This window comes from Salvelinus alpinus, chromosome 11 (genome assembly GCF_045679555.1).
Source record: "Salvelinus alpinus chromosome 11, SLU_Salpinus.1, whole genome shotgun sequence".
Taxonomy (NCBI): Eukaryota; Metazoa; Chordata; class Actinopteri; order Salmoniformes; family Salmonidae; genus Salvelinus; species Salvelinus alpinus.
This window is the reverse complement of record NC_092096.1, coordinates 61,826,738-61,846,833: the sequence shown is the minus strand read 5'-3', so window position 1 is coordinate 61,846,833 and position 20,096 is coordinate 61,826,738. Positions and strand designations below refer to the sequence as shown.

General features: G+C 45.1%; 1 protein-coding gene across 15 annotated transcripts in view; it reads left to right on the top strand.

The window, feature by feature from the left end:
• LOC139534958 (neurexin-2-like) overlaps positions 1-20,096 on the top strand; it is a 1,135,712-nt gene that overhangs the window by 287,488 nt on the left and 828,128 nt on the right. For 13 of the 15 annotated variants that reach the window (XM_071334534.1, XM_071334530.1, XM_071334533.1 and 10 more), the window contains exon 4: positions 10,883-10,912. The exons of the other annotated variants lie outside the window; for them this stretch is intronic. In XM_071334534.1, coding sequence (XP_071190635.1) covers positions 10,883-10,912 — 30 coding nt within the window. The remainder of the gene's footprint in view (positions 1-10,882; positions 10,913-20,096) is intronic. 15 annotated transcript variants of the gene reach the window in all.

The following is a 20,096-nucleotide window of genomic DNA, read 5'->3' as shown; positions in this document are numbered from 1 at the left end:
CCAAGACCAGAGAGCTGTGTAAGGACATCAGGGATAAATTGTAGACCTGTACAAGGCTGGGATGGGCTACAGGACAATAGGCAAGCAGCTTGATGAGAAGGCAACAACTGTTGGCACAATTATTAGAAAATGGAAGAAGTTCAAGATGACGGTCAATCACCCTCGGTCTGGGGCTCCATGCAAGATCTCACCTCGTGGGGCATCAATGATCATGAGGAATGTGAGGGATCAGCCCAGAACTACACGGCAGGACCTGGTCAATGACCTGAAGAGAGCTGGGACCACAGTCTCAAAGAAAACCATTAGTAACACACTACGCCGTCATGGATTAAAATCCTGCAGCGCACGCAAGGTCCCCCTGCTCAAGCCAGCGCATGTCCAGGCCCGTCTGAAGTTTGCCAATGACCATCTGGATGATCCAGAGGAAGAATGGGAGAAGGTCATGTGGTCTGATGAGACAAAAATAGAGCTTTTTGCTCTAAACTCCACTCGCCGTGTTTGGAGGAATAGAAGGATGAGTACAACCCCAAGAACACCATCCCAACCGTGAAGCATGGAGGTGGAAACATCATTCTTTGGGGATGCTTTTCTGCAAAGGGGACAGGACGACTGCACCGTATTGAGGGGAGGATGGATGGGGCCATGTATCGCGAGATCTACACCAACAACCTCCTTCCCTCAGTAACAGCATTGAAGATGGGTCGTGGCTGGGTCTTCCAGCATGACAACGACCCGAAACACACAGCCAGGGCAACTAAGGAGTGGCTCCGTAAGAAGCATCTCAAGGTCCTGGAGTGGCCTAGCCAGTCTCCAGACCTGAACCCAATAGAAAATCTTTGGAGGGAGCCAAAAGTCCGTATTGCCCAGCGACAGCCCCGAAACCTGAAGGATCTGGAGAAGGTCTGTATGGAGGAGTGGGCCAAAATCCCTGCTGCAGTGTGTGCAAACCTGGTCAAGAACTACAGGAAACGTATGATCTCTGTAACTGCAAACTAAGGTTTCTGTACCAAATATTAAGTTCTGCTTTTCTGTGGTATCAAATACTTATGTCATGCAATAAAATGCAAATTAATTACTTAAAAATCATACAATGTGATTTTCTGGATTTTTGTTTTAGATTCCGTCTCTCACAGTTGAAGTGTACCTATGATAAAAATTACAGACCTCTACATGCTTTGTAAGTAGGAAAACCTGCAAAATCATCAGTGTATCAAATACTTGTTCTCCCCACTGTATATATATATATATATATAGTGATATACAGTATGTATGCTGTTCATTCGGAAAGTAGTCAGACCCACTGACGTTTTCCACATTTGGTTACATTACAGCCTTATACTAAAATTGATTAAATTGTTTTTTTCCCATCAATCTAAACAGAATATCCCATAATGACAAAGCCAAAAGAGGTTTTGTGAATTTTTTTGCAAATGTATTAAAAATAATAAACTGAAAGATCACATTTAGTTAACTATTCAGACCCTTTACTGAGTACTTTACTGAAGCCCATTTGGCAGCGAATACAGCCTCGAATCTTCTTGGGATGCTACAGCTTGGCACACTGGTGCCGTCACTGATGTATTTGTGGAGTTTTTCCCATTCCTCTCTGCAGATCCTCTCAATCTTTGTCAGGTTGGATGGGGAGAGTTGCTGCACAGCTATTTTCAGGTCTCTCCAGAGATGTTTGATCGAGTTCAAGTCCAGGCTCTGGGTGGGCCACTCAAGGACATTCAGAGACTTGTCTCGAAGCCACTCCTGCGTTGTCTTGGCTGTGTGCTTATGGTTGTTGTCCTGTTGGAACGTGAACCTTCGCCCCAGTCTGAGGTCCCCTCTGGAGCAGGTTTTCATCAAGGATCTCTCTGTACTTTGTTCCGTTCATCTTTCCCTCGATCCTGATTATTCTCCCAGTCCCTGCCGCTGAGAAAAATCCCCACATCATAATGCTGCCACCGCCATGTTTCACCATAGGGAGGGTGCCAGGTTTCCTCCAGACGTGACGCTTGGTATTCAGGCCAAAGAGTTCAATCTTGGTTTCATCAGACCAGAGAATCTTTTTTCTCATGGTCTAAGAGTCTTTAGGTGCATTTTGGCAAACTCCAAGCGGGCTGTCATGTGCATTTTACTGAGGAGTGGCTTCTGTCTGGCCACTCTACCATAAAGGCCTGATTGGTGGTGTGCTGCAGAGATGGTTGTCCTTCTGGAATGTTCTCCAATCTCTCAACAGAGGAACTCAAGTGATCTGTCAGAGTGTTCATTGGGTTCTTGGTCACCTCCCTGATCAAGGCCTTTCTCCCTTCGATTGCTCTGTTTGGCCGGAATTGTCAGTTCTACTGACAATTCCAGCTCTAGGAAGAATCTTAATGGTTCCAAACTTCTTCCATTTAAGAGTGATGGAGGCCATTTTGTTCTTGGAGACCTTCAATGAGGCAAAAGGTTTTTGGTAACATTTCCCAGATCTGTGCCTCGACACAATCCTGTCTCGGAGTTCTACTGACAATTCCATTGACCTCATGGCTTGGTTTTTGCTCTGACATGCAATGTCAACTGTGGGACCTTATATAGACAGGTGTGTGCCTTTCCAAATCATGTCCAATCAATTGAATTTACCACATGTGGACTCCAAAGAAGTTGTAGAAACATCTCAAGGTTGATCAATGGAAACAGGATGCATCTAAGCTCAATTTCGAGTCTCATAGAAAAGGTTCTGAATACTTATGTAAATAAGGTATTATTATTTTTAATACATTTGCAGAACATTTAAATAAACGTTTTAACTTTGTCATTATGAGAATATTATGTGTAGATTGCAACAACAAAAAAGTAAAGCAATTTTTAGAATAAGGTTGTAACGTAACAAAATGTGGAAAAGGTAGAGGGGTCTGAATACTTTCCAAAGGCATTGTAAGTGATGGACGTCCCAGTACACTGTGGGTTGTTAGGGGCTGCTGTCCTTGTAGGTAAGAAACTTCCTGGAGAGTGTGTCTGCGACAGGGATGTCTTTGCCTGGACGGTGAGTGATTGTCAAGTCGTATTTTTGTAGTTGAAGGATCATTCTCTGTAGCTTTGGCGGGGCTGCGGCTAGTGGTTTCCTCATGATTGACTCAAGGGGCTTGTGGTCGGATTCCACAATGACTTGTCGTCCATATATGTACTGATGGAAACGTTTACATCCAAACAGAATGGCGTAGAGCTCCTTTTTGATTTGAGCGTAGTTGATTTCGCAGTCTGTGAGAGACTTGGAAGTGTAGCCGATGGGCTTTCCTTCTTGCAGTAGCACTGCACCTAGTCCATACTTCGACGCGTCCACTTGGAGTCTGAGCTCTTTGTTGGGGTTGTAGTAGGCAAGGATTGGTCCTGGTTCTCTTGTGATCAAGTCTTTCACTCTCTGGAAAGCAATGTTGTGTTGCTTGTCCCAGGGAAACTCACTGGACTGCTTTAGCAGCTGACACAGGGGTGCATTAGCATTGGAGAGGCTAGGTGCGAACTTGGCTAAGTAGTTGACCATGCCAAGCACTGTTTCCAGCTCTGCACGGTTCTTTGGTGGCTCCATTTATTTTATGGCTGAGATCCACTGTGGATCTGGCTTGATTCCATTCGCTGTGAGAAGATGTCTGAAGTAGCTGCCCTTTGTAGCGCCGACTGTGCTCTTCTCGGGGTTGAGCCGGACTCCTCTCTCGCGGGACCTTTGCAGCATCGCACGGAGGTTTCTGTCATGTTCCTCTTTGGTTCGACCATAGACAAGGATGTCATCCACAATTACCGCAACTTCGTCGAGGCCTTTGTACACTTCGTCAATCTTTTGCTGAAACTTGTCTTGGGCTGAAATAATCCAAAAAGGCGGAACCTGTAGCATCCAAACGCTGTGTTGAACGTTGTGAGCTTAGATGACTCTTCTGTGGGCTTGATAGCCCAGTAGCCTGATCAGGCGTCCATGACACTGAAGTAGCGTGCTCCCGCTAGCTTGTTGCTGTTGCCATCAAGCATTGGTAAAGGATAATGGGGGCGTTTGATAGCCTTGTTCAGGTCTCTTGGGTCGAGACATACTTTGAGCTTGCCTGTGCGGTTTCTCCACCACCACTAATGCGTTTGTCGGTTTTGTTACCTTGGTGACTATGTCAGATTGGTCAATGCTCTCCAACTCTTTCTTCATACGGGCGTGGAGAGCAAGGGGAATATTTCTCGGTGGGTAGACCACAAGGTTACATCTGGGTCAAGTTGAATGGTACATTCTCCTGGGAATAGTCCTATTCCTGTAAAAACATAAGCAAACTTCTCCAGTACATGTTCTGTCTCTACTGGTGCTGTCACTGATAGAACTAGCTTGATGAGGTCCATGTTCTGTCTCTACTGGTGCCGTCACTGATAAAACTAGCTTGATGAGGTCCATGTTCTGTCTCTACTGGTGCTGTCACTGATAAAACTAGCTTGATGAGGTCCATGTCTAACCATGCTTTAAGACCTAGCACTGCAGCTGTTCTAGTGTCAACAACGTAAAAGTCCAACATCATGTCACTTTCCTTGTATTTGCATTTGCATTTATTGCATTTATTTGCATTTACTGGGAGCTGGTCACCATAACCAGTCCGTCTGCGCGTGGTGGGCTGTAGCTCGCACTCAGATGTCAAGCTGCGGTACTTATTCAGAGGAATAATGTTTACTTGTGCACCAGTGTCTAGTTTGAACTTTAGCTTTGTACCTTGTGTTCCTATCTCAATGTCAGCAAAGGCTTGCTCTGTCTCTGATATCTGACTTTTCTGTGTCACTGAATCAATAAACAGTTCATCACCATTTGACTCTTTGATTGACATTTCATCTTCACTCACTGTGTGTACTGTTTTTCCACGGTAAGCTCTGCACACTTTTGCAAAGTGATTCCATTTTCCACATTTAGTACACTGTTTTCCTTTAGCTGGGCAATTTCCTTGTTCGCCATGCACTTTGTATCCACAATATCCACAAGTTTTGTGGCGTTTTGAGTCTATGTCGCTCTGTTTTGGAGTTATGTCTCTCTCCGGAGGTGTGCTTAGATGTCTGCCTGACTGCATGCACTGCTTGTTCACGTGATATGTGAAGGTTTGGGGCGGCAGGTAGCCTAGTGGTTAGAACGTTGGGCCAGTAACCAAATCCGCGAGCTGACAATGTAAAAATATGTCATTCTGACCCTGAACAAGGCAGTTAACCCACTGTTCCCAGGCCGTCATTGTAAATAAGAATTTGTTCTTAACTGACTTGCCTAGTTAAATATAAAAATAAGCTTGTGCTGCCGCCCGAAATGGTTTTCATCTGAACCTGTGCTAGCTGGTGAGACCTGGCCATGTTGATAGCTTTGTCCTGCGTTAGCTCAGACCCAACATTCAAAAGTTTCTCTCTCCCTCACGGTGAGTGTATTCCAAATACAATACGGTCCCGAACCATCTCATCCTTGTTTGCATAATCACAGTCTTTCACAAGCAGACGCAGCTCGTCACAAACTGTCAGTCACAAACTGTCACAAACTGACAGTCACAAACTGTTCAAAAGACTCGCTAGCTCCCTGTACTTTCTCATGGAATTTGTACCTAGCAAAAATCGTATTGGTCTTCGGCACAACATATGCTTCAAAACGATCTAGTATGTTTTCAGTACCTTTGATTCAGCCTCGGTAGGTGTCCACGTGTTGTAAATATCTCTTCCTTTTTCACTGATCCAGAGGAGCAGGTAGCTACACTTTTCCTCTTCTCCTCTTTCCTTCAGAGGACCCGTGAACATTAGCTCCACATGCTGTTTGTACTTACGCCATGCATCGGGTAAGTTTGTAGACTCCCAGTCCATTCGAGGTGAAGGAACTCCAGCAAAATCTTTTAGTCCTTTTACTCTGACACCATGTATTGTTTAACACTCTTTGTACAAAGTAATAAAATGCAGTACGACAGGATATTTCTTAACGTAGCTCTTTATTAGCTAGCTATAACTGGCATGTTACCGTGTCTCAAACTATGATCAACTGACCATGACCTCACCACCTGGGTGGTCTAAACCAATCATAGCACAGTATGATACGGCGGTAAAATATGAATATTACATCAGTGACGGCCCTAGGGTGAAATTTTGCCATTCATCACGAATTTCCTGCAAGCATCACAAATGCTAATCTTTTCTGTGAACGTAGCTTTTTGTATACCCTCACTATTTTTGTCCTTGATTAAAAGTCGAAGTGGGGTTGTTTTGCTACCCTGGACCCACGGCCAGCAGTGTTGCTGTTGGGTGGAGATGGCTGGAAGCAGAGTGGAACAATGGAGGAGAGGAGAGGAGAGGAGAGGAGACGAGACGAGAGGAGCAGAAGCCAACTGAGAGAGAGAGAGAGAGAGAGAGAGAGAGAGAGAGAGAGAGAGAGAGAGAGAGAGAGAGAGAGAGAGAGAAAGAGAGAGAGAGAGAGAGAGAGAGAGAGAGAGAGAGAGAGAGAGAGAGAGAGAGAGAGAGAGAGAGAGAGAGAGAGAGAGAGAGAGAGAGAGAGAGAGAGAGAGAGAGAGAGAGAGAGAGACAATTTCACGGTTGCACGTTACCTCCTAATGACAGAATTGTGACTCATCTCCATCTGTCACTCAATCATCTCCAGCCAATCAACGTTCGTCCCTCGCCGGCTCGGATTGCGTCAGGCACTCCGATTTGCACTCAAAGCACAATTAAGAGCTAATCACATTTTCAGCAGTTGGGGTAAAGGAACAGTCGCAGGGCGAGTTTTTATTTTCATTATGTTTTCAATATGTGATCAAGGATTGTGTGTGTAGTGGCAGTAATTTGATTTGTGTATGAAGGGGAATTCCCAATGCAATCGTATGGCTTTCCTTTGAGTTGAGTTCCTGTGATTAGGACTTGCTGGCTGTTTCCTCACAGAGGTCTGTAGTACTAAGCCTTTCACATAGGCTGTTTGGCTGGGAGCCATGTGTGAAAGACAACGGGTGCTCGCTTGATATGTTTGGGCCAGAACGCTCTCTCTTTTTCTCACTTCTCTCTCTCTCTCTCTCTCGCTCTCTCTCTCTCTCTCTCTCTCTCTCTCTCTCTCTCTCTCTCTCTCTCTCTCTCTCTCTCTCTCTCTCTCTCTCTCTCTCTCACTCTCTCTGTCTCTTTCTCACTCTCTCTGTCTCTTTCTCACTCTCTCTGTCTGTGTCATATGGTGAAACATGTTGAAGCCTCTTGATATCCTGCTCAGGCTCTGGCTCACTGTTAGTCTGACACCCTGTGCCTCTGCCAAGATAATACAAATACATGCACATACACAGACAATTTCTCCTTATGTTATTGTGGAGCGTTTCAGAGTGCAAAGAGGCAAAGAGGGGGCTAGCTGTGTGACAAACAGCTGTGCTCCTTAGCCTTTGCCACCTCTCCGTCGCTGCGGCACTTCCACCTCTCCTCCTCTTCTGACCATCGCCCCACTTCAGGGTATTTATCATGTTGCCTCTGCTCCCACAAGCGGTCAGGGAGAGAGGGAAAGAGAGAAGGAGGCAGAGAACCCTGGGGATGAGATGATTTGGTATGCACTATCAACACAGGCCTGTTTTATTGGGCAGCCTTATCTGTCTAATGCATCATGGGTAGTGGAACAAAAAAAAGGAGGGAGGTCGCTGGCAGGAATCAGCCCAAATAAAACATGCACTATGTTCCTGTGCCTGGAGTCACAGTCTCTATTAAGAGACAATAGAGGACAATGTTGTACTCGGGAATTCACTGTATTAGCTGTTGGTCTGTTGTAAGATGGATGGTGGGATGAGTCACTGTATTAGCTGTTGGCCTGTTGTAAGCTGGGTGGTGGGATTAGTCACTGTATTAGCTGTTGGTCTGTTGTAAGATGGGTGGTGGGATGAGTCACCGTATTAGCTGTTGGTCTGTTGTAAGCTGGGTGGTGGGATTAGTCACTGTATTAGCTGTTGGTCTGTTGTAAGCTGGGTGGTGGGATGAGTCACTGTATTAGCTGTTGGTCTGTTGTAAGCTGGGTGGTGGGATGAGTCACTGTATTAGCTGTTGGTCTGTTGTAAGCTGGGTAGTGGGATGAGTCACTGTATTAGCTGTTGGCCTGTTGTAAGCTGGGTGGTGGGATGAGTCACTGTATTAGCTGTTGGTCTGTTGTAAGATGGGTGGTGGGATGAGTCACTGTATTAGCTGTTGGTCTGTTGTAAGCTGGGTGGTGGGATGGATTGTTGTTTGAGTTTTGTGGCGTAGTCGGTTAATTGACTAGATTGGTACATTGATTGATTCTTCCCTCAGTGAATTGCTACCACTCTCAATGATATCTGGATGTAACGATAACTAACGCACTTTTGTACATAGCACTTTTCCATACAATTTACCTTATTTTAGCGCCCAAAATACGTAATACTTCTAGGTCAAATGTAATATGAATGCCATTGTAAAGCATAATTTCTCCCCTTTCCAGCAAAATCAATGATGAGACCTTCATGCTGACCGTCTTTGCATGATTGAAGAAAGCAATGAGCTCCGTCGGGTCTTTTGAAAAATGGCGGGTGGGGAAGCGAAACCTACTGCGTGATAGTGAAAGAGGGAGATATGTCTAGTTGGGAAACAGCTTTTTTTCACCCGATCTGTCCAACTTATCACCTCTAAAATGTAAATAAAACACTATAAAGAGTTTATATAATGTGTCATTAAGTAAACAGCGGCTGTCGCGGCTTTTGAGCGTCATGATGGCTTGCAGTGATGACGCTAAAAATGAATGCATTCAGTTGTACAATTGACTAGTTATCCCCCCTCACCCTGTCCCTGTCCCTTTCTTGTTTTAAACCTGCGAGAGAAGCGCCACACCTGGTGGAAAGAGGCTGTACGACACAGAATGAGTTGCATAATGAGTGCCGTACGTTGCGTCATGACCCCTCACAATTTAACCTACAGCGTCACAGGGGTCTGTTTTTTTTCAACTTTTCTCCAATACTATCGTGCCATTACCATGTCAATCAACGCTTGAATAGAAACGTAGGTCACACCCCGGATGTTGATGCCAGCACAGTCACTACAGTCCCATTCGTTTTCATTGCACTCTCTTTTGAATGCCGCGGTTGCGCAAAATTGCACGGAATGGGGTTAGTCACCATTAGGATATCTCTTACAAATCTCCTACCTGGTGATTTGTTCCCTGAGACTAGAAGATTACCAGAGAGAACAAAACAAAATTGACCCCTTAAATGTTTACCAATGCTGTTGCGGTAAATTATGTTTGACTCCATTGCTATCGACCTTCGAGTCTGACTCACAAGTGACTTGAATAAACTGTTCTAATCATCAGTGCGGACTAGAGATGTCCTGTTCAAGACATATCATTTGTCAGCAGGGTGGCTTCTTGCCAAAACCTCAAGACGTTGATTCTGTGTACTTCTCAGTTGCTCTGAGAAAATGTCAGGTCAATCAAAACATCCTATTATGTGTGTATAGCTGCATATGTGTTTTGTAAGAAATCTAAATATTCATGTTCCAGGAAATCTGTGGCCTTGCAATTGTTTGTCTGTCCCGATGAAGGCTGCCTGGTGTTTAACTGGAGAACGATTGGACTTGTGAACCTGGACCTAGAAGTGATTGATTCAGCCAAGTTAAAGCTGATTGGACAAGAGCAGCAGATGGTCATTGTAGCCCTACAATGAAAATGCCCTTCTTTTCACTGGAAAATAGGTTAATTAAGGTTCCTATATTAAGTAAGTTCAGTGCTTTTTTCTTCACAGCTTATCCTCTGTGGGGTTTTTTGGAAGGTTATTTAGCAGTTAAACTAAAGGCTATCTTATTCCCACTGTTTAGCCAACAGTGGTCGTGGTATAATGTTGTATGTTATTCTGTCAGTGGTAAGGATATACCAAGCTACAGTAAGTGAAACAGGAGCAGTTCTTTGAATTCAAGGCTGTGATCATATCAGACATTAAAACGGATTCTGACATTTTCTGAAATGTTCATGGATAGAACATACTACTCATTTTGTTATCAGTTATTTATAAGCGACATCTTGACTAGTAGGACTGCTGTTCAACCATTCACGGCTTTGACAATAGTGTGAACAAAGGTCTTTTGATGCTGTAACGGTGTACTGCCAGCTTGAGAGAAGCACATATCAAGCCCACATCTACAGTTTGTTTAAAGTTGGTCTGGCTGAAGTAATTTCGTCAGCACTTGGGATGTATCGTTGTAAACTGCTGCCGGATATCTGTCGGAGAGCTGTTATTGTGTTCAGATGTGACTCAGATCGACTACATTGTTAGCTGTTGCTGTGTGTGGTTGACATATTTTGACTCCAAAACTGTGAAGCCCTTTGAAATGATTGGACTCCTGTTTTGGCTCAAATTTGTTTGAGCCAAAACATTTCACGAACATTGTATTTTGGATGTTTGTCATTTACTGCATCTGTGTCAGTGTATATAATCTTCTGTTCCTGGCAACGAAACGAATGTTCTTCTCTCTTTGTGTTTTTACACTTTTCACTGACCCGTTCTGTTAGAGACCTTGGATCTCCAAGAGCAGAAAAGATTTATACCGTAGGCAAAGAATTCAGTTAACTCTCGACCCTGCCAAACAGTTACTATGTGTATGTTCCATAAGTACTTCAGTGAGAAAAAAAAAGCATTTGTGTGAGCAATGGCCTACGGGGGTTGCGCCGAATGAAATGCTTTTTTTCTTCTACCCCCCCATATCAAGAAGTGTTTGCTTGTTTTCTCGTTATCTTCTCTCTCTCTTTCTCTCTTTCTCTTTCTTTTTTTTTATACCTTTGAGTTGAATCTCTGACATCCGAGTCTGCCCCAGGATGTCTGTCACAAACTGCAGTCCAACGTTGTGACAATGTTTTTTTCCCCTCCCGTTACCTTTTTATGACCTTTTTTCCTTTGTTTTCTTTTTTTCTGTTCTTTCCTTCAAGGTATGGCGCACCTGACGTTAAACAACCAAGGTATGGGTTCATTCCTTTTTTTGGTTCTTTTTTTCGAGGAAAACAAAAAGTACTCCTCTGCCCAACCTCTCCTCTTCTTCACTCCTCCTCTTTCCTCACCATCCCACATTTCCCTACCTCCCTTTTCCTTAACCCGTCCTCCTAACCCATTTACCTATCCCTTGGCACCCCCCAATTCTCTCACACTCTTCCCCCCTCATTTCTCTTTGTTTTGGTTGTGCTTCCTGCCATATCCTTCCTTGTGCTCTCTGTGCCTCCACACTGTCCGTCCCACCCTTGTCCTGTCCTTCTGGCTCATCTGGAACCACCCTGACCTACGACCTCCCGGGCTGCAGGTAACGCTTTTCTGCTCTCCCTTCTGCGTGGGTTTTCAAAAAAGTGTCTACAGAAAAAATATAGTTTGTCAAGTGTTAGCTGTATGTTACCCCTCTTACTAATGCAACAAAGTTGTTGTTGAATGACACAGAGTTTTCTATCACCACTCTGCTGTCATTCTCATTGTTTGGCACCCTGATCTGTTATGATGAGGTTTTTCGATTTTAAGCTTCTTCAGAGACAGACTGCAAGCTATTTGAAATGTTAACCTGGAAAGAATGCCTTGTGAATTATGTATGAAGAAAAGACTGTCTGAAAAGCGATGAGATTGAACTGTGCTGCTATGTACATGTTATGGTCTCAAATGGAACTGCTTCAAGGTGCTACTCTGACTCAATATTACTCTCAACCACGACCAAGCAGATCGAGTGGCACAACCTTTATCCTTCTATTCCATCACATCCAATAGAGCATTTCACTGTTCACACAGCCAACCTTTTCTGCCATGTTTATCCAGACACTGGGCTGCTCTGTCGTCTCCTGACGTGAACCTACCAAGAATGGCGGGAGAGGGAAAGTTCATGGGCGAGAGAGAGGGAGAGAGAGATTCAAGCAGGCAGGGATAGGCTGGGGAGCACACTGACCTTTACTAGAATAGAGAGAACCGTCTAGCTAGCTCCTACCGACTCCCTTCCCTCTCCCCCCTCGACCTCCATCACTGATACACTGGGATCTGACTAGGATTTCTAAAACTCCCTCTCCTGGGGTGCATCGTAAAAGTAATTCCTCAATTCCTTGTCTCTACTCTGAAGGATCTTTTGATCCAATGCTCTCCTCGCTTCCCTCTGCCATTTGAGGAGGTGGCGAGGGGAGAGGATGCAAAGAATCTAGGAAAGACTTTTGAGATTCACCCCTGTTCTCTTTAAACACATACAGGTTTGTGTATCAAACAACTTACATATCTGGAACACCTCCCCTTTAAAGACTCCGTATCGTGCATTCATAACCAAGTGGGAAGGTGGTATTTAGCACGTACTGTACAATATCTGGATGTGGATAAATTAGAATACTTTTCTGGTGTCAAACCTTATAAGAAGACATGATACACATTTTAAAAGCTGAGAAACAGGTTTTTCAAATGATATGACATACAATAGCACCACATCAAATATATTGTAATCGGTCAAGAAAAAACACCAGTGAAAATGTGTATCTTATACAACAATCCATGCTTTTCTCCCAAACATCTGCCATTTACAAAACTTTCTAATGGTGATAGTAAAAAACTTGGAGCATATTGAGTCTGTAAGGGTTGATCATCTGAAATCAGAATAGAAATACGTTTTTACTGTGAATGGGTTACAAACGTCTTAGTGACCGATAATATGTTTCTCTAATTCTATGAAATTTCTTATCTGGATAGTTTTTTAAACATAAATCTGCAACAAAACAAATTACAAATGGCATTAAGTCTTACATATAAGAAAACACATAAACACATAAACAAGTAACATAATATTAATAAAACAAGAACTATATTGAAAGCATAATCTTAGGGAAATAAATTCTCTCATTCAAAGCTGAAAATGAAGACACATTTAAAGACTCGTTAGCTCTATTACATGTCTGAAACACCTCTCCTTTAAAGACTCCTTGGCTCCCTTACATGTCTGGTACGCCTCCCCTTTAAAGACTCATTATCTCCCTTATATGTCTGGAACACCTCCCCTTTAAAGACTCCTTGGCTCCCTTACATGTCTGGTACACCTCCCCTTTAAAGACTCATTATCTCCCTTACATGTCTGCAACACCCCCCCTTTAACGACTCATTATCTCCCTTACATGTCTGCAACACCTCCCCTTTAAAGACTCCTTGGCTCCCTTGCATGTCTGGAACATCTGCCCTTTACAATCTAAGCTAGATGCCCTCAATCTCACACAAATTATCAATGAACCTACCAGGTACAACCCCAAATCTGTAAACACGGGCACCCTCATAGACATCATCCTGACCAACCTGCCCTCTAAATACACCTCTGCTGTCTTCAACCAGGATCTCAGCGATCACTGCCTCATTGCCTGCGTCCGTAATGGATCTGCGGTCAAACTACCACCCCTCATCACTGTCAAACGCTCCCTGAAACACTTCAGCGAGCAGGCCTTTCTAATCGACCTGGCCCGGGTATCCTGGAAGGATATTGACCTCATTCCGTCAGTAGAGGATGCCTGGTTATTCTTTAAAAGTGCTTTCCTCACCATCTTAAATAAGCATGCCCCATTCAAAAAATTTAGAACCAGGAACAGATACAGCCCATGGTTCACTCCAGACCCTTGACCAGCACAAAAACATCCTGTGGCGTACTGCATTAGCATCAAATAGCCCCCACGATACGCAACTTTTCAGGGAAGTTAGGAACCAATACACACAGGCAGTCAGTTAAGCAAAGCTTAGCTCTTTCAAACAGAAATTTGCATCCTGTAGCAAAACTCCCAAAAGTTCTGGGACACTGTAAAGTCCATGGAGAATAAGAGCACCTCCTCCCAGCTGCCCCCTGCACTGAGGCTAGGAAACAGTGTCATCACCGATAAATCCACGATAATTGAGAATTTCTACAGCTGGCCATGCTTTCCACCTGGCTACCCCTAGCCCGGTCAACAGCCCTGCACCCCCCACAGCAACTTGCCCAAACCTCCCCCATTTCTCCTTCACCCAAATCCAGATAGCTGATGTTCTGAAAGAGTTGCAATATCTGGACCCCTACAAATCAACTGGGCTAGACAATCTGGACCCTCTCTTTTTTAAATTATCCACCGCAATTGTTGCAACCCCTATTACTAGCCTTTTCAACCTCTCTTTCGTATCGTCTGAGATGCCCAAAGATTGGAAAGCTGCCGAGGTCATTCCCCTCTTCAAAGGGGGAGACACTCTAGACCCAAACTGTTACAGACCTATATCTATCCTACCCTGCCTTTCTAAGGTCTTCAAAAGCCAAGTTAACAAACAGATCACCAACCATTTTGAATCCCACCGTACCTTCTCCGCTATGCAATCTGGTTTCAGAGCTGGTCATGGGTGTACCTCAGCCACGCTCAAGGTCCTAAACGACATCAAATTTGCCATCGATAAAAGACAATACTGTGAAGCCGTCTTCATCGACCTGGCCAAGGCTTTCGACTCTGTCAATCACCACATTCTTATCGGCAGACTCAACAGCCTTGTTTTCTCAAATGACTGCCTTGCCTGGTTCACCAACTACTTCTCTGATAGAGTTCAGTGTGTCAAATCGGAGGGCCTGTTGTCCGGACCTCTGGCCGTCTCTATGGGGGTGCCACAGGGTTCAAATCTCGAGCCGACTCTTTTCTCTGTATACATCAATGATGTCGCTCTTGCTGCTGGTGATTCTCTGATCCACCTCTACGCAGACGACACCATTCTGTATACTTCTGGCCCTTCTTTGGACACTGTATTAACTAACCTCCAGACGAGCTTCAATGCCATACAACACTCCCTCCGTGGCCTCCAACTGCTCTCAAATGCAAGTGAAACTAAATGCATGCTCTTCAACCGATCGCTGCCCGCACCTGCCCGCCCGTCCAGCATCACTACTCTGGATGGTTCTGACTTAGAATATGTGGACAATTACAAATACCTAGGTGTCTGGTTAGACTGTAAACTCTCCTTCCAGACTCACATTTAGCATCTCCAATGCAAAATTAAAACGAGAATCGGCTTCTTATTTCGCAACAAAGCATCCTTCACTCATGCTGCCAAAAATACCCTCGTTAAACTGACCATCCTACCGATCGTTGATTTCGGCGATGTCATTTACAAAATAGCCTCCAACACTCTACTCAGCAAATTGGATGCAGTCTATCACAGTGCCATCCGTTTTGTCACCAAGCCCCATATACTACCCACCACTGCAACCTGTATGCTCTCATTGGCTGGCCTTCGCTTCATATTCGTCACCAAACCCACTGGCTCCAGGTCATAGCTAGATCTTTGCTAGGTAAAGCCCCGCCTTATCTCAGCTCACTGGTCACCATAGCAGCACCCACCTGTAGAACGCTCTCCAGCAGGTATATTTCACTAGTCACCCCCAAAGCCTATTCCTCTTTTGGCCGCCTTTCCTTCCAGTTCTCTGCTGCCAATGACTGGAACGAATAGCAAAAATCACTGAAGCTGGAGACTCATATCTCCCTCACTAACTTTAAGCATCAGCTGTCAGAGCAGCTCACAGATCACTGCACCTGTACATAGCCCATCTGTAAATAGCCTATCCAACTACCTCATCCCCATATTGTTATATATTTTTTTGCTCCTTTGCACCCCAGTATCTCTACTGGCACATTCATCTGCACATTTATCACTCCAGTGTTTAATTGCTGAATTGTAATTACTTCGCCACTACGGCCTATTTATTGCCTTACCTCCCTAATCTTACCTCATTTCAACACACAGTTTATAGATTTTTTCTATTGTGTCATTGACTGTACATTTGTTTATTCCATGTGTAACTCTGTGTTGTTTGTGTCGCACTGCTTTGCTTTATCTTGGCCAGGTCGCAGATGTAAATGAGAACTTGTTCTCAACTTGTCACGGCCGTCAAAGGGAGGAGACCAAGGCGCAGCGGGGGATGCATACATTCTTCTTTATTTCAACGAACGAACACTAAACAAACTAACAAAACAACAAACGAACCGTGAAGCTATACAAACATGAGTGCTGACAGGCAACTACAAATAGACAACTACCCACAAATACAGGTGGGAAAGGGTAACCTAAGTATGGTTCTCAATCAGAGACAACGATAGATAGCTGCCTCTGATTGAGAACCACACCCGGCCAAACACAGAAATACAAATCATAGAAAAAGGAACATGGAATGCCCACCCAAATCACACCCTGACCAAAACAAAATAGAGACATAAAAAGCTCTCTACGGTCAGGGTGTGACACAACTGGCCTACCTGGTAAATAAAGGTGAAATAAAAAAAATAAAAGGATCGTTAGCTCCCTTACATGTCTGGAACATCTCCCCTTTAAAGGCCCGTTAGCTCCCTTACAAGTCTGCAACACCTCCCCTTTAAAGACTTCTTGGCTCCATTACATGTCTGCAACACCTCCCCTTAGACTCCTCTAACTGCCTTGCATGTCTGGAACACGTCGCCTTTAAAGTTCCCTTGGCTACCTTACGTATCTGCAACACCTCCCCTTTAAAGACTCCTTGTCTACCTTACATGTCTGCAACACCTCCCCTTTAAAGACGCCTTGGCATCCTTACATGTCTGCACCACCTCCCCTTTAAAGACTCCTCTAACTGCCTTGCATGTCTGGAACACCTCCCCTTTAAAGACTCCTTGGCTCCCTTACATGTCTACAACACCTCCCCTTTAAAGACTCCTTGGCTCCCTTACATGTCTTCAACACCTCCCCTTTAAAGACCCCTTGGTGCCCTTACATGTCTGCGTCGCCTCCCCTTTAAAGACTCTTTGGCTCCCTTGCGTGTCTGCAACACCTCCCCTTAAAGACTCCTCTAACTGCCTTGCAAGCATGTCTGGAACACCTCCCCTTTAAAGACTCCTTGGCTCCCTTGCATGTCTACAACACCTCCCCTTTAAAGACTCTTTGGCTCCCTTGCGTGTCTGCAACACCTCCCCTTAAAGACTCCTCTAACTGCCTTGCAAGCATGTCTGGAACACCTCCCCTTTAAAGACTCCTTGGCTCCCTTACATGTCTGCAACACCTCCCCTTTAAAGACTCCTCTCTCTGCCTTGCATGTCTGGAACACCTCCCCATTAAAGAGACCTTAGCTCCCTTATGTATCTGCAACACCTCCCCTTTAGAGACTCCTTGGCTCCCTTACATGTCTGTAACACCTCCCCTTTAAAGACTCGTTAGCTCCCTTACATGTCTTCAACACCTCCCCTTTAAAGACGTGTTATCTCCCTTACATGTCTGGAACACCTCTCCTTAAAGACTCCTCTCTCTGCCTTGCATGTCTGCAACACCTCCCCTTTAAAGACTCCTTAGCTCCCTTATATATCTGCAATACCTCCCTTTTAAAGACTCCTTAGCTTCCTTACATGTCTACAACACCTCCCCTTTAAAGACTCCTTGGCTCCCTTACATGTCTGCAACACCTCCCCTTTAAAGACTCCTTTGCTCCCTTACGTGTCTGCAACACCTCCCCTTTAAAGACTCATTGGCTCCTTTACATGTCTGCAACACCTCCCCTTTAAAGACTCTTCTAACTGCCTTGCATGTCTGGAACACGTCCCCTTTAAAGACTCCTTGGCTCCCTTACATGTCAATAACACGTCCCCTTTAAAGACTCCTTGGCTCCCTTACATGTCTGCAACACCTCCCCTTAAAGACTCCTCTAAATGCCTTGCTTGTCTGGAACACCTCCCCTTTTAAGACCCCTTGGTGGCCTTACATGTCTGCGTCGCCTCCCCTTTAAAGACTCTTTGGCTCCCTTGCGTGTCTGCAACACCTCCCCTTAAAGACTCCTCTAACTGCCTTGCATGCATGTCTGGAACACCTCCCCTTTAAAGACTCCTTGGCTCCCTTGCATGTCTACAACACCTCCCCTTTAAAGACTCCTTTGCTCCCATACATGTCTGCAACACCTCCCCTTTAAAGACTCCTCTCTCTGCCTTGTATGTCTGGAACACCTCCCCATTAAAGAGACCTTAGCTCACTTATGTATCTGCAACACCTCCCCTTTAGAGACTCCTTGGCTTCCTTACATGTCTACAACACCTCCCCTTTAAAGACTCCTTGGCTCCCTTACGTGTCTGCAACACCTCCCCTTTAAAGACTCATTGGCTCCCTTACATGTCTGCAACACCTCCCCTTTAAAGACTCTTCTAACTGCCTTGCATGTCTGGAACACGTCCCCTTTAAAGACTCCTTGGCTCCCTTACATGTCTATAACACCTCCCCTTTAAAGACTCCTTGGCTCCCTTGCATGTCTACAACACCTCCCCTTTAAAGACTCCTTTGCTCCCGTACATGTCTGCAACACCTCCCCTTAAAGACTCCTCTAAATGCCTTGCTTGTCTGGAACACCTCCCCTTTAAAGACCCCTTGGTGGCCTTACATGTCTGCGTCGCCTCCCCTTTAAAGACTCTTTGGCTCCCTTGCGTGTCTGCAACATCTCCCCTTAAAGACTCCTCTAACTGCCTTGCATGTCTGGAACACCTCCCCTTTAAAGACTCCTTGGCTCCCTTGCATGTCTACAACACCTCCCCTTTAAAGACTCCTTTGCTCCCTTACATGTCTGCAACACCTCCCCTTTAAAGACTCGTTAGCTCCCTTACATGTCTTCAACACCTCCCCTTTAAAGACTCCTTTGCTCCCTTACATGTCTGCAACACCTCCCCTTTAAAGACTCGTTAGCTCCCTTACATGTCTGGAACACATCCCCTTTAAAGACTGGTTGGCTCCCTTACATGTCTTCAACACCTCCCCTTTAAAGACTGGTTATCTCCCTTACATGTCTACAACACCTCTCCTTAAAGACTCCTCTCTCTGCCTTGCATGTCTGCAACACCTCCTCTTTAAAGACTCCTTTGCTCCCTTACGTGTCTGCAACACCTCCCCTTTAAAGACTCATTGGCTCCCTTACGTGTCTGCAACACCTCCCGTTTAAAGACTCCTTTGCTCCCTTACGTGTCTGCAACACCTCCCGTTTAAAGACTCATTGGCTCCCTTACATGTCTGCAACACCTCCCCTTTAAAGACTCGTTAGCTCCCTTACATGTCTTCAACACCTCCCCTTTAAAGACTGGTTGGCTCCCTTACATGTCTTCAACACCTCCCCTTTAAAGACTGGTTGGCTCCCTTACATGTCTGCAACACCTCCCCTTTAAAGACGTGTTATCTCCCTTACATGTCTACAACACCTCCCCTTTAGAGACTCATTGGCTCCCTTACGTGTCTGCAACACCTCCCCTTTAAAGACGTGTTATCTCCCTTACATGTCTGCAACACCTCCCCTTTAAAGACGTGTTATCTCCCTTACATGTCTACAACACCTCCCGTTTAAAGACTCATTGGCTCCCTTACATGTCTACAACACCTCCCGTTTAAAGACTCATTGGCTCCCTTACATGTCTACAACACCTCCCCTTTAAAGACTCCTTGGCTCCCTTACGTGTCTGCAACACCTCCCGTTTAAAGACTCATTGGCTCCCTTACATGTCTACAACACCTCCCCTTTAAAGACTCCTTTGCTCCCTTACGTGTCTGCAACACCTCCCCTTTAAAGACTCATTGGCTCCCTTACATGTCTACAACACCTCCCCTTTAAAGACTCCTTGGCTCCCTTACGTGTCTGCAACACCTCCCCTTTAAAGACTCATTGGCTCCCTTACATGTCTACAACACCTCCCCTTTAAAGACTCCTTTGCTCCCTTACGTGTCTGCAACACCTCCCCTTTAAAGACTCATTGGCTCCCTTGCATGTCTGTAACACGTCCCCTTTAAAGACCCCTTGGCTCCCTTACATGTCTGCAACACCTCCCCTTTAAAGACTCCTTTGCTCCCTTACGTGTCTGCAACACCTCCCCTTTAAATACCCCTTGGCTCCCTTACATGTCTGCAACACCTCCCCTTTAAAGACTCCTTTGCTCCAGTACATGTCTGCAACACCTCCCCTTAAAGACTCCTCTAACTGCCTTGCATGTCTGGAACACCTCCCCTTTAAAGACTCCTTGGCTCCCTTGCATGTCTACAACACCTCCCCTTTAAAGACTCCTTGACTCCCTTACATGTCTGCAACACCTCCCCTTTAAAGACTCCTTTGCTCCCTTACGTGTCTGCAACACCTCCCCTTTAAATACTCATTGGCTCCCTTACATG